The sequence below is a fragment of the Ricinus communis genome, chromosome 2 (genome assembly GCF_019578655.1).
Source record: "Ricinus communis isolate WT05 ecotype wild-type chromosome 2, ASM1957865v1, whole genome shotgun sequence".
Lineage (NCBI taxonomy): Eukaryota > Viridiplantae > Streptophyta > Magnoliopsida > Malpighiales > Euphorbiaceae > Ricinus > Ricinus communis.
This window is the reverse complement of record NC_063257.1, coordinates 15,520,255-15,543,233: the sequence shown is the minus strand read 5'-3', so window position 1 is coordinate 15,543,233 and position 22,979 is coordinate 15,520,255. Positions and strand designations below refer to the sequence as shown.

The following is a 22,979-nucleotide window of genomic DNA, read 5'->3' as shown; positions in this document are numbered from 1 at the left end:
GGGTTAATCCCGGGAATGTCAGTAATCTTGAAGGCAAAGGCCTTTTTATTCCTCTTGAGGGAGTCTAAATTCATCTCTCGCTCCTTAGGCATCAAATCTGCTGCACCAATCACAAGCAACTTTTCTGCCTCATCCAAAAATCCATAGCTCAAGTGCTTATGTAACTCCTTCAATTCTAAGACCGGGGGGTCCTCGAAAGAAGACTTTACCTTTTGCACTCCTGACCTGTCCAAAGAAAGAAATGGGTCAGTAGAACAGCTAGGCTCAGTAGCCAACAAACTAGCGAGCTGCTCCAACACAAAGGATCATCAAACAATATTTCCTGCAAATGACACTCAACCACATCATCCATAATATCCATAGAAAACACAACATCATCATGGTCTAAAGAATGTCTCATAGTAGTAGCTAAGTCGAAGGTAATAGTCTCATCATCTACCCTAAGCTGAAGCTTTTCATCACAAACATCTATAACAGTCCTAGATGTTGCAAGAAAAGGTCTACCTAGGATCAAAGGCACAGTACTCTCACCTTCCATGTCCATAACTATAAAATCAACAGGAAAAATAAACTTGTCTATCTTAACAAGCACATTCTCAATAATACCCCTAGAAATCTTAACAGTCCTATCAGCTAACTGAATGCTCATCCTAGTGGGGTTAGGTTCACTCAAACCTAACTTATCAAACAAACTACTAGGCATCAAATTAATAATAGCTCTTAAATCAGCCAATGCACCACTAATAGGCAAATCACCGATAATGCAGGGAACAGTAAAAATCTCCGAATCTCTCCTTTTGAGTGGCAGCTTATTTTGAAGAATAGCTGAACACTCCTTATTTAGAGTCATTAGTCCCAAATCCTCCAGCTTTCTTTTGTTGCTCAAAATTTCCTTTAAGAACTTGGCATACTTCGGCATCTGCGAAATAGCCTCAACAAAAGGTAGGTTAATACGCAGTTGTTTAAACAAGTTAAGGAACTTACCAAACTGCTTATCAACCTTCTCCTACTTAAGTCGAGCATAGTAGGGGACTAGTGGCTGGTACTCTCTCACATGGCTCTTCTGCTTGTCTTCCACTTTCTCTCCTTCTATCACCTCAGGTTCTAACTCCTTCCTAGCTGGCTCATCCTGTATAGAAACATCATCATCATCAGCTAATGGTAAAGAACTAGATAACTGCTTACCTGATCGCAAGGTGATAGCCTTGCAATGCTCCTTTGGGTTTGAATCTGTAGTGTTGGGGAGCGCTCCTTGTTGCCTCGTAGACAACATCTTAGAAATCTGCCCAATCTGACTCTCCAAGTTCTGAATGGAGGCTTGTTGATTTCTAAGAACACTGTCAGTCTGTTGGAACCTCGTCTCAGTAGATATGACAAACTTCATCATCAGCTCCTCCAAGTTAGATTTCTTCTCGACTGGTGGAGGAAGCTGTGATGGTCTAGCCTGCTGCTATTGCTATGGTGGCTACTGATGCAGTCTTTGAAAGCCTGGTGGACCCTGGGCGTTGTTATTTCTCCAACCGAAGTTTGGACGATTACGCCACCTTGGGTTATAAGTGTTGCTGTACGGGGTCCCTTGCTGCCTCGGGCCATTGCCCATATAATCTACCTACTCAAGGTCAGTGGATAAAATAGAAGAGGAAGAAGGAATAGAAGTACTAGCAAACAAACCTCCCGCATTACACCTTCGTATTGAAATGCGGGCCAATGCAAAACTCACAGCTGCTCTGAGCTGCATGGGCCGACATTTGGAGCTGGTTGATCTTCTTAGCCAATAGCTCCATCTGAGCTACCAAGGCTGTTGTAGAATCTAACTGATTGACTACTCCCTGCCTCACTGGTCGGCTCCTAGAAGACTGCCACTGATAATTGTTCATGGCCATCTCCTTGATCAAGTTCTGAGCCTGCTCGGGCGTCTTACTGTTTAGCGCCCCTCTTGCTGCTGTATCAACCATCTGTCTAGTAGCAAGATTCAAACCACTGTAAAATGTCTGAACTTGCATCCAGACTGGTAGACCGTGGTGTGGACAGCATCTTAACAAGTCCTTGTACCTCTCCCAGGCATCATACATGCTCTCGTCGTCCATCTGCACAAAAGAAATGTCATTCCTCAATTTAGCAGTCTTAGCTAGAGGAAAGTACTTGTAAAGAAATTTCTTAGCCAAAGAATTCCAAGTAGTGATAGTGTTCGATGGAAAGGACTGCAGCCATCTCTTTGCTTTATCCCTCAAAGAAAATGGAAACAACCTCAGCCGAATGGCATCATCAGTAGTTCTATTTATCTTGAAGGTATCACATATCTCTAAGAAGTTAGCAATGTGAGCGTTAGGATCCTCGCTCGGCAACCCTCCAAGCAGGCACTATTACGAACCATCAGATCATGTTAGAAACGATTTCGAAGTTGTTAGGCGCCACCCAAGCGTTCGGGTATACTGTCCGTGTCCTAACCAATGATGGTCTAGCAAACTCGTACATCGATTACATTGGCGTCGCATGACATTTCCATTGTGATTCTCCATCCCTCTTGGTCTATCCAGGTATCTCGACCTCGATCTCCTCCTCGGAGTTGCATCGCTTCCTCAAAATTTTGAAGGATCGCTCCGGATCAGACAAAGGCTCTACAAGATCAGAGCTAGAGCTCCTAGTCATAAACTACCTGAAATGGAAATCACAACCAACAAGGAAAGAATAATGAATAAATGAAATAAAAATAAAAAGAATAAAATATACAGAAACAAAGAATGAGAGAATAATGCTAAATTAACACAGGAACAATTCACTTTAGTTCACCGTTGCAAAGATCCCTGACAACAAAACTTGATGAAGTCTTTGATGCGGACTACAGGCGTTGAACCTATCGATATAGTCTAGCATAATGGCGAGTATCAAGGTCGTATCCTCTAGGGAACGGGTGAACCTAAAGCTACTAATGTACTAAGTGTTATCTAACCTTAAGCAAATGGTGAAAGGTCAACTAAACTATAAACTAGAAATGATGAAATACAAAGTAAAATGCCAAACAAATTGAAAAGATAATAAAGCAAACACAGGAAGAAAGCAAACTCAAAGATGACCTATTTGCAATAGAATTACTAAAGGTGATTATCTTGATTACCAAATTGATTATCCATGCTTGAATCCTAGAATGAACTCAGATCCTCTCTCGAGCTCACCGAGTTCCTAACTCTAGAAACTAAATGCTGGAATCTCTGCCTAACAATTAATCTCAGAACGACATTAAGATTTGATTCAAGTCTATTAAGAGTTGTTAATCCTTAATCCGGCTTGCCAATTAACCTTATCTCTAAGTGTTATTAACTAGTTCTTACTTAATCAAGTTCCAATTGTTTAACGAATTTCTCAATACCAATTAAACAATCCAAACAACATTTAACTCAACGTCTCAAGTAAATAAAATAAACTTTTATTACTGAAAAGCAATAAGGATTACAAATTGGTAATCTAATAATCAAAACAAATAAAAAAAAAATCCATCAACAATAGGAACCCCAGTGAGTTCGTTAGCTCTAGCTTGGACTTGGAACATGTACACCCTTCTCTCAAATCAAAGTGGACAATGCCAAAATCAAATTGAATGCTTCATAATCCGTCTCTTCGATCTCTCAAAGAAGCTTGAATCTCCTCAAATCCGTCCTTCAATATGTGAAAATGGTCTCCAAGGTCAGTCAAGAAGTTTGGAAAGTGGAAGGTCGCGCATGCGCGTAAGAGTCTCAAAATCAGAATGCAGAACACTTTTCTCAAAAAACTGAACTCATATATATAGAAAATGCATGCACGGGCCATGCCATGGGCCGTGCTTAATGCACAAGCCGTGCACTGGCCTTAAAAACATAGTACTCTGAGAAATAGTATTGCCTCGGCCAGGCAGCAGAGTGGTGCCATGGGCCATACTCAAGCCCTGAAATCCACTTGAAAGTCCTGTTTAGGCCCGAAGTCCTTTGATTTTTCTCCAAAAATGAAGCTGAGAGTCCAAATAACCTGAAAACATAAATAGATACCCATTATGGTGAATCTAGCATAAAAATGACTCAAATACATGCATAAACATGAATAAATAAAGCATAAAAATAAGTATAGAATGCAACACATCACCGGTCCTGCCAACGGTGTTAGAATTTGAATCCGGAAGAACGTACGTGAAGCTCGAGTTGTAGAGAGTCCGAAAACATAAGAGTTTCGACCGGAATCTCGTCAGAAGGCACCGGATCAGGGCCGAAAAGTCTCGGCTTTAGCAAAGCTTCTTCGAGGCTGCCGGCGGTGGAAAACGGCAGGGGAAGCTTGTTCCTAGGGTTTTCATTGGTGAGGGACCCAAATCTGGCGTCGTATGGCCGAAAGGATGGTAAGAGGTCGGGCGGCGATGTGACTCCTTCCTTGAGCGGCGTCATTTGTAGAAGGGAAGGAGGAAGGAAGCGTCTGGCGGAGAGGAAGGAAGAAGCGGGCGGCGTGATCCGTTTGCTTTATCACGAGGAGGGAGAGGGAAGCTGTCGGCATCGGGGGAGAAAGGGGAAGGGAAGGGAGGAAGGGGAAGGAAGGAAAAAGGGGGAGGGGAGGAAAGAAAAAGAAAAGGAATTTTTTTTAATTTTTATTATTTATTATTATTATTATTATTATTAATTTTTATTTTTTATTTTATTTTATTTTCTTAGGGTATTACATTCTACCCTCCTTAGAAAAAGAATTTGTCCTCTAATTTTAAAAGAAATAAGGCTTACCTCAGGATTGGAACAAATAAGGGTAAAGACTCATTATCTGCTCGGTCTCTCAGGTACACTCATATGATGAATGGTTCCACCACAACACCTTAACCATTAGAATAATTTTAGAGCGCAATTGGCGAACTTGAGCATCCATGATCATGACTGGCTGCTCCTTGTAAGTCAGATCTTCACTTGCTTCCACATATTGAGGCTGCAATATGTGCGAAGGGCCCGAAATGTACTTCCTTAGTATTGATATGTGAAATACTGGATGTGCATACGAGAAATTTGGTGGCAAGTCTAGCTTGTATACCACCTTTCCAATCCTGTCTATAATCTCAAAGGGTCCCACATATCGAGGGGCTAATTTGCCTTTCTTGCCAAACCGCATCACACCACGCATAGGGGACACCTTCAAGAACATATATTTCCCAACACTGAACTCCACGTGCTTCCTCTTCGGATCCGCATAACTTTTTTGCCTACTAAAAGCTGTCTTCAGTTGCTCGCGGATAATATAAATCTTTTCTGAAGTAATCTGAACCAACTCTGGTCCTGCTAACTTCCGTTCGCCAACCTTTTCCCAGCACACAGGATATCTGCACTTCCGGCCGTACAATGCCTCATAAGGTGCCATCTCAATGCTTCCATGGTAGCTATTGTTATATGCGAATTCAATCAACCTTAAATTCAATCAACACACATGCGAAGCATGTCCTCTAAGGTCTGAATAGTCCTTTCCGACTGTTCGTTAGTTTGGAGGTGAAAAGCTGTACTGAAGTTCAATATGGTACCAAGCTCTTCTTGTAGCTTTTTCCAAAAGCTCGAAGTGAACTACGGTCCTCTATCAGACACTATGGAAATAGGAACGCCGTGAAGATTGACAGTTCTCTCCAGATACACTCGTGCATACTTAGCCATAGAATAAGTAGTCTTCACCGGAAGGAAATACACTGACTTAGTCAATTGCTCCACAACTATCCAAATAGAATCATAACCAGCCGAAGTTTTGGGTATACTCGGAACAAAATCTATATTAATCCTTTCCCATTTCCATTCTGGTATGGGAAGCGGTTGCAATAACCCTGACGGCTTCTGATGCTCTAATTTGACCTACTGACACGTTAGACACTTGGTGACAAACTCTACCACATCCCTCTTTATTCCATTCCACCAATAATTTCCTTTCAAATCATGATACATTTTGGTAGGCTCTGGATGGTAGAGAATATTATCCACATTGGGAACACACAACCTAGTGCCCATTTTGAGAGTACCATCATCATCTATAATAAAATCATTAGCTCGACCTACTGCACTTCTTCCAAGATTTTTCGTAATTGTCTTGATTCTGAGCTAACCTAATTCTGTTAACGAGTACAGATCTAACCCTGAAATGTGCTAACGATGCTCCCGATTCTAATACCTCCATGTGTAGCACTTGGTCGTACAATTCGTGCAACTCCCTAGTCAGGGGTCTCTTCTATGCGCTAATATGAGCAAGACTGCCTATCGACTTCCTGCTCAAGGCATCTGCCACGACATTCACTTTATCTGGATGGTAGAGAATATTACAGTCATAATCTTTCAAAAGCTTCAAGCATCTCCTCTGCCTCAAATTTAATTCCTTTTATTGAAAAATATACTTCAAGCTTTTATGGTCCGTATATATCTCGCACGTCTCACCATAGAGGTAGTGCCTCCAAATCTTTAAAGCATAGATCATTGCTGCCATCTCCAAATCGTAAGTAGGGTAATTCTGTTCATGCTTCTTCAATTGCCTGGATGCATAAGCCACTACCTTACCATTCTGCATTAGGACGCAACCCAAACCCACTCTAGAAGCGTCACAATACACCGAGAATTCACTAATTCTAGAGGGTAAGGTCAGCACCGGAGCTGAAGTCAAACAATCTTTCAGCTTCTAGAAACTTCTTTCACACTCGTCAGTCCACTGGAACCTGACTTTCTTCTAAGTCAAGGTGCTGCTATCCTCGAGAATTCCTGCATGAATAGATGGTAGTAGCCTACCAATCCTAGAAAGCTATGCACCTGAGTCACCGTGGTCGGTCTCTGCCAGTCAGTCACCACCTCCATTTTCTTGGGGTTCACTTGAATACCCTCTTTAGACACAATGTGTCCTAGAAAGGCAACTCTTTCTAACCAAAACTAGCACTTGGAGAACTTAGAGTACAACTGATGTTCCCTCAATGTCTGAAGTACCATCCTCAGATGCCACGCGTGTTCCTCTTCGCTTTTGGAGTACACCAAGATATTGTCAATGAATATAATGAAAAAATGATCTAAAAACTACTTGAACACCTGATTTATCAGATCCATGAAAGCTGCAGGAGCATTAGTGAGTCTAAACGACATTACTAGAAACTCATAATGCCCATAACACGTCCTAAACGCCGTCTTTGGAATGTCTCCCTCACGGATCCTCAACTGGTGATATCCTGATCGCAAATCAATCTTGGAGAAGCATGCGGCTCCTTGAAGCTAATCAAATAGATCATCGATTCGGGGAAGCGGATACCAGTTACGAATTGTCGCTTTATTCAGCTGCCGGTAATCAATACAGAGGCGCATAGTACTGTCCTTCTTCTTCACGAATAGAACGGGAGCACCCTACGGAGACGTACTGAGTCTAATAAAACCCTTATCTAGGAGGTCCTGTAACTGCTCCTTTAACTCGGCTGGTGCTATTCAGTAGGGCGCAAGAAAATAGATGTCGTCTGATACCATGTTGATGCAGAACTCTATCTCCCTATTAGGCGATAATCCTGGTAGCTCTTTTGGAAATACATTAGGAAACTCGCAAACCACTAGAACGCCCTTAACACTACCTTTTCCTGCGGAGGTATCCCTGACCAAAGCCAGATATCCCTGACATCCATAGCGAAGCATCCACCTAGCTATAATAGTGGACACGAGATTCGATGGAGTAGGTACCTGCTCACCTTTAAAATGGAACACTGAGTCCCCTGGGATTTGAAAAGTTACTTGTTTCTTCCAGCCGTCCAACATGGCATAATGCATAGCCGACCAATTCATTCCCAAATTTACGTCTAATAGAATTAAATTAGCAATCAAATCCCGACCCTCAATTGATACCGAACACGACGGAAACACAAGATCGGTCTCTAAGGCATCACTTAATGGTGTAGTGACTCACATCGGAACTTGAAGTCTAATGGGATAGACATCCAATCTTAAAGCAAAACTAGGGGATATAAAAGAGTGGGTAGCCCTAAGGTCTAATAGAACTCTAGCTTCAGAATAGTAGACATGAATAATACCTGACACCACAACATTTGAGGCTCGCGCATCTTGATGAGTGAGGGTGAACACTCTCGCTTGCCCTCGGCCTGACTGCTGAGAGCTTGAAGCTTGACTTTGAACTCTGCTCCCAGATCAGCCTCCCATAGGCCTACTTCCAAAACCATAGCCCTACTGGCCGATAAATTGGGATCCACCGTGAGAAAATCCCAGAGCTGAAGGAAAAGCTAGTCAGGTCGCACTAGCAGACGAGCCGTGAGGAAAAGTTGGCTGACTGAAGTAGCCAGGGCATGATCATGCCATATGACCCATCTCGCTACACCTAAAACAGGCTCTGCTGGAAGTTAGGCACGGTCCCTGATGCGACCTGCCACACATCTGACAGGTGCTGGCTCTAGAACTAGAGCTGCTATAGCCTGAACTCTGCTCACTACCATTAAAGCCCTGTCCTGGCCTGAATCCTCTATTACCCTTCCAGCTATGTCTACCCTTCTTGTGGGTATGGTAGCCTCTCTGCCCGGCCTGCTAGTCGGAACCTCCAGAGTAGCCTCCACTACTGTAGTACAGCACAACTGGCTACGCACTAGATTGACCCTCAATCCTGGTCTTCTTTTTCCTACCATCGTCAGTCCCCTGGCCAAATCCTCACAGGGTCATCTCCATCTGTCTGGCCATGTCAGTCACTTCCAGGAACCTGCTCCTCCTAGACTGAACCAAGGAGACAAACTCTGGACCGAGTCCTGAAATATACTTGTTGTTCTTCTGCACCTCGGTCCCTACAGGATAGGGCGCCTACCTACTTAGTTGTACAAACTGTCTGGTGTATTCTGCCAGCCTTTCAAAAATCTCTCTCTGTACTCCTGCCTCACGCTAAAAGGGATGAAGTACTCCTCAACCCTATCTCTGAACTGTCTCCACGAAAATCCATCCAAAAAGGGGCAAATATAGTCTTTGAACCACTGAGATGCTATCCCCTTCAAAGAAAATCTGGCCATCTCGATGGTCCTCTTGTCATAACAGTGCAAGTCGGATGCCCTTTTCTCGACCTTGTCCAGGAAGTCCAAAGGGTCTCAAGATGTCCCATCAAATTCCACGAGTCTCAACTTAGTCTACTCAGATATGGGAACCTTGTCTGGACTCCTGATACCGGACCCACTACCACGGCTTCCTGAATCGATATTCAAATAAGTGCATATGAAAACATAATATTAATCCTGTTTGACATGCCATACACAAATTTCTAACTAGTTATTGATAACATTTCATGTTTATTATAGACCAAGATAAACATAACAAATCAAAGATACTACTACGAAAAGTCTAGAATTTAAAATAATTAAAAATATGAAAGTATAAATTATTTACAATAGGCCCGATGAAGAAGGAAATCAGGCTGTCAAAATGCAGGACGGCGAAGAACTCTAACTATCACCTGAAAAAATAAAATTGAGACTGTCAGCCTCGAGAGTGAGTTAAAATCACATAACCCTGTAACTATTGCAGTCTTCTCAATATAATATTCATTAAATCAGTTTATCATGTCATTTTGTATTAAAATATGAGTCATGCCATAATTTAGAAAGAACATACATTTAAAGACTTATGGGATGAGTGGTTCAGCAGAACCCTAATCTAAAATGCTAGTAGCCTTTCGGCTCCCTTATTCCAATAGGTTTGCCGCTTGGAGAGCAAAGCGTAACTAGGATCCTTACATCTAGCCTGGACACTTGATTCCCAATTAAGCTAGCGCCCAGAGAGCATTGCTCGACTAGGGATCTTTCTCCGGCAGTCAAGCTTTTACAGCCCAAAGAGTTATACTCGACCAAGGCAAAATCTAAAAATAACCTTTGTTACCTGCCTCTGACTATTACTGGTGCGCACGCAGTCCTGTTGTAAATCGTAAATAGAATAATCAGAGGCCAACATAATTTATGATGGCATGTTCTACTGTTGCCTCATCCCAATGTCACATTCACAACATTTATAAAAATCATAAATAGAATAATCACAGGCCAACATCATGTATTCAATAACATAATGAGAATTAAAAATTTAGAAAATCTCGGGAATAATAAACATGCAGTTTATGAGTGGTGATGAAATTAATAGTATTAAAATAATACTATTCAAGATATCGTAAATAACGAGGTAAACTAACTAATAATATAATATTATTCGTGATAGTTATCAATTAAATTAAATTACTTATAATAAAGATAATGATATTCATACATAAATGTTAATCTTAGATATCGCATTAAATCTAGACATGCCAATGGTACAGTGATTATATGACTTTAGCTCACAGTTCTGTCACACTCCGCAGTCCGCTCCTACACCTCGGGTGGAGCTGTCGAGATGAACGGATTATCTATTCATAAAAATACTCAGTTTATAGACATTCTTAAATTTTTCTAGGCCTAGACCCCTAGATTAAATTACCTAAAATTATTTTAGACTCGAGAATTTTATCAAAAATTCGGCAGAATCTCATCTAAATGATAGACATTTACCCTCGTATAATGAGCCCAGAATCTGCTGAAAACATTTGAAATATTCTGCGATTAATTAACAGGAGTCGGGCCACCAAAACTCCATTATTTTTTCTGACTCTGCAACACACCATAAATCATAATTAATTAAATCCAATTAATTTTAAATTATCCATGATTGATAATTAATAGCAATAATATTTTTTTAAAAATTATAACATAAATTTTTAGGGCCTAAATAAAATTACACCGAGCCAAAATTTTAATAGTTCACGTGTCCGAAAAACACCAAGGTCTAGAAGCTGTTCCTGCCAACGGTCTTGGAATTCGAATCCGGAAGCGCCTACGCAAAGCTCGAGTTCCGAAGAGTCTGAAAACACAAGAGTTTCGGCTGGAATCTCGCCAGAAGGCACCAGATTGGGGCCAGAAAGTCTTGGCTCCAGCGAAGCTTCTCCGAGGCCGCCGACGGTGGAAAATGGCAGGGGAAGCTTGTTTCTGAGGTTTTTGGTGGTGAGGGACCCGAATCCGGCGTCGGATGGCCGAAAGGAGGATGACAGGTGGCCGTAACAGCGACGACATCTCCTTCCTTCGGGCAACGTCGCTATGGAAGGGAAGGAGGAGGGGAAGGGCAGCAGGGTAGCGGGAGGAAGGGAGAGGAGGCTGGGTTGTGGCAGCAGTTCGTTCGGTAGCGAGGAAGGATAGGGGAGTACGGCGTCGGGGAGAAAGGGGATGGGAAAGGAGAAAGGGAAGGAAGGAAAAAGAGGGGGGGGGGGGTTGGGGGAGGAGAGGAAAGAAAAAGAAAAGGAAATTTATTTTTTAATTATTATTATTATTAATAATTTTTATTATTTATTTTATTTTATTTTATTTTCTTAGGGTATTACATCTATCATTTTTCTTCTTCTTTCTTCATCTATTTCTTTATCATTTTTTATTTTTATAGTAGTTCAGAAACAATCCTTCCTATGTCCACTCCTCGAGATCACATTTAAATATTTCACTATAACAAAATATCATGTTTACAATTCTTGGATTTTAGCAAGCTCATCCAATAACTTAGTGTTTGACAAGCTAACATTGTACCTCTGCCTTAATGATTCAATCTCATACTAAGTCCTTTAACCTTTGAGTTTTAATGGAAACTCAATAACCAATTCCTTATTTTTTTTTATCCTAGGCTCATACAAAATTCTTTAGCTTGTGTTTTGATCTTGAGCTAATATAACAGTGAATGGAAGAATTCAACTTACTACACTATACAAAGAAAAAAGTAAATATAGAAAAATGAATTTGCAATAGTTTGAGTACTAAAAAATTCATACACATTTATTTTAAGTCTCAACAACGGGTATTTATATACATACCAATAGAAGTCATTACAAATGGCCCATAGCTCATTAATTGCAAATGTAGGTGACTTGGAAAAAAGTACTCTACCTGCGGAGCACCATCGCGCTTTTTATTATAGTTATTGGATCTCTAACGGCTCTTGCCACATGGCACAATTTTAAGGGATAACGGCTCAAGGATCACTGACTCAGTATTAATTACAAGTGCCACCCTGTGCTATGAAAATACCCTCGCGCTTGGCTTGTCTTCACTCGAGCTCATAGACCAAAAGTTGCTCAACTCTTGATTTGCCAGCGCCCTCAAGCTTTTCATAGAGAAAACTCTTTAACTGCCAGGTGTCTTGATATGTTGGGGCTTTCAAGTGTTCTATACACGTGGATGGCCAACTTGACTAGATGTAAAGCGCCCTCACGCATTAGAGGTTTTAATAAATCAATCTTGAAAAGCTTAGGGCCCTTTTGTCTAATCTTTGTATCTCCATAGCACTATCATATAAACACTCAAGGAAACAATTAGCAACACACAATTTGGATATTAAGATCAAAATAGAGATTAATTGACCCGAAGGACCTCTTAGCATCAAACTTCTCTTCAATGGTTATTTTGGTCAAAAATTGAAAGAAGGAGGATTCCATGTCCATTATATGGAAGTATCCTTCTTGATGAAATCCAAAAACATCTGCCACTTGGTCTTTGGAAAGGCTATAGGTCTTCTTAAAGAAGTTGAAGGTGATCCTATAATATCTAAGGGATCACTGAGTTTCTTCTTGACATCTAAAGTGCATAAACCCCTTGGTCAACCTAACAAAACCTTCTTCACGGGGAAAACAAGTTTTTCCTAATTGATACCCCTAATCGCATTCATACCTCATCTTCAATCCCTAAGTGCCTTATGGAATACTTGGATGGAATCTTATTTGGTAAGACTTCCTTATTGGCAATTATATTGTACTTAATCTTTCCTTCTTTACTATTTTCATCCTTTCCATACTTGTAAAACCTTTTCTTGAAGGTTGAATGGTGCTACTTCATTTCCCTTATGAGGCCTTTTACTTACGTGTTATTAGGTTTTTGAGAAAATAGAAGGAAAAATATAAAAAGCTAGAGAGAGAAATTGAGAGAAGAGAGAGAAAATGCTAAAAATTCTTAGAATATGTTTAGAGTCAATAATGTAAAGTGAGTAAAACACCTTGTAATGGGTTTAAATAGCCTTAATATGAACTAAAAATGGTTAAAAATGCATTGAAAATTTAAATTTAAAATATTGTAACATTTAAAAAATTACAATTTTTAATGCAATCGCAACAATAAAACAAGAGTTATGCTCGCAACTTTCAAAAAACTGTCTTTAGTGGTCATAGGGAATTTTTAAGCAACGATGACAAAGGGATGTGTAGCGCTCGCGATTTCCTACAAAATTGAATAATGGTCAAAAATTGAAAATCACGTTTGCAAAATGCTTGTCATGCTCACAATTTTGATAAAAATCAAATTGAAATGAAGTAATAGGTTTCGTATATACAATCTTGAGATTGCACTCACGATTTACAAGTCAAAATAAAAATTTGAGATTCTTCAAAGGAAAAAGCATAAAATGAAAATGGCACTATCATTTAATTATTAAAATGACTTTAAATGATTAATTGGATACTATGAATGATCATAGAGGTATCTCAATTAACCATTAGAACACATATCAAGGCATTAAATCACAAGTAAGGATGCACAAGTAAGATAGAAGGTATGAGTGAGATTTTTAAAAATATTTTTAGTCTAAAGAGCTCTCATCAAGTATACCAAGTTTCCTTTTAATGAAATTAAAACATTCCTCACTTGGGGGTTTGTTGTAGATATCAACTAGTTGGTTATTGGTGTTAATGAACTCTAACACAATATCACCAACTCGCATATGATCTCTCAAAAAGTGATGCTTAATGTTATATGCTTACTCCTAGAGTGTTGAATGGAACTTAAGAAAGATTTATGGCACTTATGTTATCATATTTGATAGAAATATGATTAAGCATTGCCCATAGTCCTTGAGTTATTGTTTCATCTACAGAATATTTGCACAACAACAATCTATAGCTATATATTCTGCTTCGGCACTGGACAAGGCAATTGAGACTTGCTTTTTACTAAACCAAGAGACTATATATTCACTTAAGTAATGGCAAGTTCCAGAAGTGCTCTTCTTATCTAAAAGACTACCTGTATGATCAATATCTTAAAAGCCAATTATGTCAAAAGATGTGTTCTTAGGATACCAAAGTCCTAAATGCAATGTGCCATGCATGCATTTTAAAATCCTTTTGATGACATGCAAATGAGACTCTTTAGGACATCATTAAGAACATGTACAAAAGCAAACACTACACATGATGTCGAGTCTAGAAGCCATACGATAAAATAGAGATCCGATATCATTTATTAGCTTACCCTTCTCATCTTTGTCTAATTTTATTGAAGTGCTCATTAGAGTCTTGGCCACCTTGCATCCATCCATACCAAACTTCTTGAGAAGCTTCTGGTGTATTGGATTGGTTGATGAAGTTCTCATTGCTTGATTTGCAATACTAGGAAGAACTTGAGCTCTCCTATTATATTCATCTCAAATTTTCTAGTCATACACTTAGAGAATCTCTCACACAAAGATTCATTAGTAGCTCTAAATAAAATGTCATCAGCATATATTTGGAAAATAAGAGTATCATGCTTGTGAATTTTCAAAAGAGTTGTATCAAACCTTTCCTTTAGTAAGATCATTTTACAAAAGAAAAAAAACCAAGCCTTCATACTAAGCTCTTGGAGCTTGTTTTAAATCATAATTAATTTAAAAATATGATTAGAAAATTTAAAGTGTTCAAAACTATGAGGTTGTTTAACATACACCTCTTCTCCAATGAAACCATTCAAAAATGAACTTTTCACATTCATTTGAAATAACTTAAAGTTCATTTAGCATGCATAAGCAAGTAAAATTTTAATGGCCTCTAATCTCATAATAGGAGCAGAGGTTTCAGCATAATCAATGTTCATCTTGGTTATCCCTTTGGCAACTAATCAAGCCTTCTTTCTAGTCATTGAATATTCTCATCTAGCTTATTCTTTTACACCTATTTACATCTAATAATTGGATGATCTTTCAGCCTTGAAATAAGTTTCCAAACTTTGTTCCTCTCAAATTGGTTGAGTTCCTCTTACTTGTAATTCCTTAAATACTCATCATTAAGAGCTTCAATAATATTAATTGGCTCAATTTGAAAAACAAAGGCAAGATTGTTTAAGTGTTTGAGATGAGGTATAGAACTTACTCTCCTTAAGGTATCACCTATGATTAGCTCCTTAGGATGATCTTTGGGATGTCACTACTCCTTTGAAAGCTCTTAAGGTGCTTTCTTTTATGGTGATGGAAAGGTCTATTGTCCTAATGGTGCTCATGAGAAGCTCTTTCGTCTTGGCATCCTTCTTCATTGACAAAGATGTCAAGCTTTACAAAATTACCTACTAGATTATCAAGACTATATTTCTCGAGATCAAGCTTATTAGATTCATTAAAAAAATATTTATAGATTCTTCAAATCTAGCATCGCGCAACCATGCCTTCTCCATAATACTTCTATCCCGTCCCACTTACAAAATCTTGACTAGTACCTAACTGTTGACAAGCTCTTTTCTTTTCCTTCATCTGGACTACTAGAGGTATATGATCAGAGACTATCATTGCATCATGAATCACATGAGACTCTAGATAGGCTGCCAACCATTCTATATTCACCACTCCCTCATCCAAGCGACCTTTAATGTTATTTTCTCCCCGCCACTTGTTCGACAAAATGAACCTCTACCCTTTGAATTCTAATCTGATTAGATCATTCACTTCCAAAAGCTCTTTAAATAGCACAGTTTGATACAACCTAAATTACAACCTCCTTTCTTATCAGCAAGACTAGAATAGTAGTTGAAGTCTCCCACGCAAGTCTAAGGAGTACCATCATTAAAATTAAATCTTGCAAATGACTTTAAGAAGTTAGCTCTCTGCTCATGTCTAAGAGGACTATAAGCTCTTGTAAAATGCCATAAGCAGTCACCCTAACACAAAGCATCAATAAAGTGATTATTAGATCCCAAAATCTGAATCTAGATCACAACCCTCCCCACTAATTCAACATGACATATATATAAAACCCCATCTACTCCGAAGCTTTTCTAAGAAAGAACTTCACGGCTTCGTTTTATTTAGAAAAATGACAGAGAGGCTATTTTTCCTTATAAGCTCTCAAAAAGCTTTAACTGTCGGGGGTAGGTCAAGGCCTTGGTAGTTCCAAGCTAAGAATGCCATTTCTCTTATGGTGGTTGTGCGCCAATCACTAAAGCGAACTCAGACACCAAAGAAAGATCTTAAGGGGCTTATCACTAATAGAGGATTGAGAAGGTAGGGTTTTCAACATAAAGTTATCTATTTTAGGATCAAGGGGATGTTTAAAATCTTCAATAGAGATTAGGTTGTTGTTTGGTGCTCTTGAGCAATTGTCTCAGAAATAAAAAATTGGGATTGGGAGTTGGATGAGTTTGGGCCAAGGGTTGTATTAGATATACGAGCCATTTGTTTTACTTTATATCTTCTAAGTTGTCTTTGAGTTAAGGCTTTTTGAGATAAAAAGGCTTGCTTCGAAGATGGGCCAAGCAAGGAGGTTAGTTTGATAGCAACTAGATTAGTAATAGGGCTGGAACTAAATTTTTGTACCTTATATTTTGGACTTCAACTTCCATGAGCTCACCTTGTTGGCTGTTCTTAGCCTTAACTCTTTCCATCCTTTTGAGTAACCCTTGAATCTGATCCACTTAGGGCCTCGCTAGAAGAGCCTTCTCTGAGATCACTAACCGTTGCAGTGTACATAAAGGGCTATAGGCAGAATCATCCCCACCTGTACTCTAAAGCTCATAATCATTATCACTGGTGATTAAAACCCTTTGAAGACTGTCGAGCTTTCTCCACCAACTCCTCTCTTTGCATTTAATGTAAGAGCTTGAGTGTAATATCCAGAAAATAATAAATAAATAAATAAATAATAATAATAATAAATAAATAATTCCTTCCTTTCTCTTTCCTTCCTCCACCCCCCTCTCCTTTCTTTTTCCTTCCTTCCCTTCCCTCCCTATCCCTCCCCTTCTCTCCTCGACGACTACCTTCTTTTCCCCTCCTGTCTTGATCGAGGCCATTGTCGCAAATCCCTCCCTCTCCTTTCCTCCCATTGTCGTCCTTCCCCTCAAGGAAAGGGAGTTGCCGTCACCGTTTTAGCCTCCTACCGACATCCATTCAGCCATCCAATGCTAGAATTGAGCTCCTCACCACCGGAAATCACTAGGCCGAGCTCCCTCGCCGTGAAACCCTCGCCGGCAACTGCAGTCCAGCTTATCAGAGCAGCCCTTTTCCAGCCCCGATATGGTGCCTTCTGGCGAGTTTCCGACCGAAACTATTTTATTTTCGGACTCCCCATAACTCGAGCTTCGCATAGGCGCTTCCGAATTCGAATTCTGACACCATTGGTAGGACCTGCTTCCGGACCCCGGTCTTTTTCGGATGCATGAAATTTTAAAATTTTGGCTCTGTATAATTTTATTTGGACCTCAAAAGTTATGTTATAATTTTTGAAGAATATTGTGGCTATTAATTATCAATTATGGATAATTTAAAATTAGTTAGATTTAATTAATTGTGATTTGTGGTATGTTATAGAGTCGAAAAAAATAATGCAATTTTGGTGGCCCGACTCTTGTTAATTAATTTGAGAATATTTGAAGTATTTTTAGCATGTTATGAACTCGTTGTACGGGGGGTAAATGTTCGTAATTTAGGGGAGGTTTTGCCGAATTTTCGACAGAGTTCTCGAGTCTGAATTATTTTTAGGTAGTCTAATCTAGGAATCTAGGCCTAAGGAAATTTAAGAATGTCTATTAACTGAGTGTTTTCGTGGATAGATAATCCGCCCATCCCGCCAGCTCCACCCGAGGCGTAGGAGCGGATTGCGGAGCACAATAGAACTGTGAGTTAAAGTCATATAATCGTTGTACATTCGCAATGTCTAGATTTAATGCGATATTTAATGGTTAATGTTTATGTATGATTATCATTATCATTATTATAGGTAAACTTCATTTAATTGATAATCATCACAAATAATTTTAATATTATTATTAGTTAATTTATCTCGTTATTTATAATATTTTAAATAATGTTATTTTAATACTATTACTATTATCTCTACAGATATTTTGCATGTTTGCTTTACCCAATATTACTAAACTTTATTTCTCAATATGCAATTGAATAAATTATGTTGCCTATGGATAGTCTATTTATGATTTTTTATAAATGTTATGATTGTGACTTTGGGATGAGGTGACAGTAGAACATGCCACCTGATGGGTTGCATCAGGATCGCGTGCACACTGGTAATAATAAGAGACAGGTAATAAAAGTTATTTTTAGATTTTGACCTGGTCGAGTATTAACTCTCTGGACTGTGAAAGTTTGACTGCCGGAGAAAGGTCCCTGGTCGAGCAATAATCTCTAGACGCCGGCTTAGTTGGGGAACAAGAGTCTAGGCTAGATGTAAGGATCTTAGTTGAGCTTCGCTCTCTGGGCGCCCGATCTATTAGAATAAGAGAGCCGAAAGACTACTAGCGTTTTGGGTTAGAGTTCTGCTGAGCCACTCGTCCCATAAGTCCTTAAACGTTTTCGGACGCATGACTCGTATTTTGATACACAATGGCATGATATACTGAGTTAATGAAAATTATTTTATTGAGGAGACTGCAATAGTTACAGAGTTATGTGATTTTAACTCACTCTAGAGATTGACAGTCTCAATTTTATTTTTCAAGTGACAGTTAGAGTTCTTCGTCGTCCTGCATTTTGACAGCCAGACTTTTTTCTTCATTGGACTTATTGTAAATGATCTATACTTTTTATATTTTCAGTTATCTTATATTTTAAACCTTCCGCAATAGTATTTTTGATTTGTTATGATCATTCTGGTCCATAATGAACGTGAAATGTTATCAAAGACCAGCTAGATTTATGTATGGCATGTCAAACATGATTAATATTATATTTTTTATATGCAGTTTATTGAATATCGATTTGTAAGGCTCACTACGGGACTTGGTGGCCTTAAGCTTATCCATTCCTTAGTACTGGTCAAGGGCCCACAGATTGGGTCGTGACAAAGTTGGTATCAGAGCCTAGGTTTTGTTTTCCTTCGATCTAGGTTAGCTTCCTTAACTACTATGGAGTTAGAAATCGAGTCTGTCCTTGTGTGTTTCGTTGATTCTAGTATCTGTGCTATATGTTAGAGAGTCTGTTGGGTTTGATAACTTGTTGTTTATTTTCAGCCCTTGCTATGCCGAGAACTTGAGCGACTGCAGCTATAGCATCGGCACAAGAAGGCAAGATGCATTTTTTGCTCAGACGGCCCCACCGGCATCAGCCCGTGATGCCAGGAGGCAAGGTGCGCCTCGAGCAGCCGCCCAACCATATTAGGCCAAGACTCAGGAGGCACACGGTGCTGGTAGAGTCCTAGTGGAGGCGTTTGTAGCCGGTATGACTAGGATGCAGAGGGCCTTAGAGCAGTTGTTGGTCTTTCAGCAGTAACATGCTGCCTAAGGTTCAGGAAGCCGTGGTAGTAGGTCCGGTATTAGGAATCCGGACGAGGTTCCCATATCTGAATACACTAAGTTAAGACCTATGGAATTTGAACATTTGGGGACCCTTTGGACTTATTGGATGAGGTCAAGAAAAGGGCATCCGACTTTCACTGTTCTGATAGGAGGACCATCGAGATGGTCGGATTTTCTTTGAAGGGGATAGCATCTCAGTGGTTCAGAGACTATATCCGCCCCTTTTCGGATGGATTGTCGTGGAGACAGTTCAGAGACAGGTTTGAGGAGTACTTCATCCCTTTTAACGTGAGGCAAGAGTACAAAGAGAGATTTGAAAGGCTGATTAAGGGAGATCTATCAGTAGTAAAATACACCAGACAGTTTATACAGCTGAGTAGGTATGCGCCCTATGCTGTAGGGACCGAGGAGCTGAAGAACAGGAAATATATATCAAGACTTAGTCCAAAGTTTGTCTCCTTGGTTCAGTCTAGGAGGAGCAGCTTCCTAGAAGTGACTGACATGGCCAGACAAATGGAGATGACCCTGCAAGGATTTAGCTAGGGGATTGACAATGGCAAGAAAAAGAAGACAAGGATTGAGGGTTAGTCTAATGCACAACTAGTTGTGCCGTACTATGGTAGTGGAGCCTACTCCTGAGGTTCCGACCAGCAGGCCGGGCAGACACAACCGGAAGGGTAGCAGAGGATTCAGACCAGGATAGGGCTTCAGTGGTAGTGGGCAGAGTTCAGGCTACAACAGCTCTAGTTTTGGAGCCAGCACCTGTCGAGTGTGTGGCAGGTCATATCAGGGATTGTGCCTAGCTTTCAGCGGAGCCTGTTTCAGGTGTGGCAAGATGGGTCGTATGGCTCGAGCATGCCCCCGCTACTTCAGTCAGCCAGCTTTTCCTCAAGGCTTGTCTGCTAGTGCGACTGGGCTAGCTTTTCCTTTAGCTCTAGGATACTTTCAGGGTGGATCTCAGTTTGTCATCCAGCAGGACTGTGGTTTTGGAGGTAGATCTATGGGAGGCCGATCTGGGAGCAGACTTCAAAGTCAAGCTTCAGGCTCTCAGCAGTCAGGCCGTGGGCAATCGAGAGTGTTCATCCTTAGTCATCAAGACGCGCGAGCCTAAAATGCTGTGGTGTCAGGTATTATTCCTGTCTGCTATTCTGAAGCTAGAGTTTTATTAGATCATGGGGCTACCCATTCTTTTGTATCGCCTAGTTTTGCTTTAAGATTGGATGTCCAACCCGTTAGACTTCAAGTTTCGATGTTGGTCATTACGCTATTAAGTGATGCCTTAGAGATCGATGTTGTGTTTCCGTCGTGTCCGGTGTCAGTTGAGGGTCAGGATTTAATTGCTAATTTAATTCTATTGGACGTAATGGATTTTGACATAATTTTGGAAATGGATTGGTCAGCTATGCAATTTTCCATGTTGGACTGCCGGGAGAAACAAGTAGCTTTTCGAATACCGAGAGACTCAGAGTTCCATTTTAAAGGTGAGCAGGTACCTACTCCATCGAATCTCATGTCAGTTATTACAGCTAGGCGGATGCTTCACCGTGGGTGTCAGGGATATCTAGCTTTAGTTAAGGATACCTCAATAGGAAAAGGTAGCGTTGAGGATGTTCAGGTGGTTTACGAGTATCCTGATGTATTTCCAGAAGAGCTACCAAGATTGCCGCCTAATAGGGAGATAGATTTCTGTATCGACATGGTACCGGGTACATCACCTATTTCCTTGCCACCCTACCGAATGGCACCAGCCGAGCTAAAGAAGTTAAATGAGTAGTTACAGGACCTCCTAGATAAGGGTTTAATTAGACCCAGTCGTGGGGTGCTTCTGTTTTGTTCGTGAAGAAGAAGGACGGTACTTTGCGCCTCTGTATTGATTACCGGTAATTGAATAAAGTGACGATTCATTACTGGTTTCTGCTTCCTTGCATCGATGATTTATTCGATTAGCTTCAAGGAGCCGCATGCTTCTCTAAGATTGATTTGCGATCGGGGTATCACTAGTTGAGGATCTGTAAGGAAGACCTGTCGTCTCAAGACACGTTATGGGCATTATGAGTTCCTGGTAATGTCGTTTGGACTCACTAATGCTCCTACGGCTTTCATGGATCTGATGAATCGGATGTTCAAGCAGTTTCTGGATCGTTTTATCATTGTATTCATTGATGATATCTTAGTGTACTCTAGAAGCAAAAAAGAGCACGCGTGGCATCTGAGGATGGTACTTCAGACGTTGAGGGAACATTAGTTGTACGCTAAGTTCTCCAAGTGCAAGTTTTGGTTAGAAAGCATAGCTTTTCTAGGATACGTTGTGTCTAGAGAGGGCATCCAAGTATACCCTAAGAAAGTGGAGGCAATGACTGACTGGTAGAGACCGACCATGGTGACTGAGGTGTGTAGCTTTCTAGGATTGGCAGGCTACTACTGTCGATTCGTGCAAGATTTTTCGAGGATAGCAGCACCTTTGACTAAGTTGACTGAAAAGAACGTCAGGTTCCAGTGGACTGACGCGTGTGAAAGAGGTTTTCAGAAGCTGAAAGACTATTTGACTTCACTTCGGTATTGACCTTACCCTCTCGGACTGGTGGACTCACAGTGTTTTATGACGCTTCCAGAGTGGGTTTGGGTTGCATCCTGATGCAAAATGGTAAGGTAGTGGCTTATGCATCTAGGCAATTGAAGAAGCATGAATAGAATTACCCTACCCATGATTTGGAGATGGCAGCAGTAATTTTTGCTTTAAAGATCTGAAGGCACTATCTCTATGGTAAGACGTGCGAGATATATACGGACCATAAAAGCTTGAAGTATATTTTTCAACAGAAGGAATTGAATCTGAGATAGAGGAGATGGTTGGAGCTTCTGAGAGGTTATGATTGTAATATTCTCTACCATCTAGGTAAAGTGAATGTTGTGGCAGATACCTTGAGCAAGAAGTCAGTAGGTAGTCTTGCACGAACTGTACGACGAAGGGCTACAGATGGAGGTATTGGAATCGAAAGCATTATTAGCACATTTCAGGGCTTGGTCTGTACATATTGACAAAATCAGTTTAGCTCAGAATCAGGACCCACAGTTATGGAAAATCTTGGGAGAAGTAAAGCAAGGTCGAGCTAATGATTTTTTTATAGATGATGATGGTACTCTCAGGATAGGCACTAGGCTGTGTGTTCCCGATGTGGATAATCTTAGAAAGGAGATTTTAGAAGAGGGTACAGCTTATAGCGTGCATCCGGGCTCCACCAAGATGTATCATGATTTGAAAGGAAATTATTGGTGAAATGGAATGAAAAGGGATGTGACAGAGTTTGTCTCCAAGTGTTTCCTCAGGTTTTAGCTTTCTTTAAACTCATTTGATTTTTAAGAGGTGTGTGTCTAACGTAATCTATGTTAGTTGTTTTCTTTATGCCCAAACTACTCTAGAATGAAGATTTCATCGTTCTGGTGTGCAATGGTT

General features: G+C 40.2%; 1 protein-coding gene and 1 non-coding gene across 2 annotated transcripts; both read left to right on the top strand.

Annotated features, from left to right (window-relative positions):
* The first annotated feature begins 2,013 nt into the window (after positions 1-2,013).
* Positions 2,014-2,117, top strand: LOC112534881. The gene has a single exon (XR_003079113.2). It is a non-coding gene; the product is annotated as a small nucleolar RNA R71 (small nucleolar RNA).
* Positions 2,118-20,360: 18,243 nt separating this feature from the next.
* LOC125369273 lies at positions 20,361-21,299 on the top strand. Its single transcript, XM_048371286.1, has 2 exons — positions 20,361-20,517; positions 20,680-21,299. The coding sequence occupies exons 1-2, from the start codon at positions 20,361-20,363 to the stop codon at positions 21,297-21,299; spliced, it is 777 nt and encodes a 258-aa protein (XP_048227243.1).
* The last annotated feature ends 1,680 nt before the right edge of the window (positions 21,300-22,979 follow it).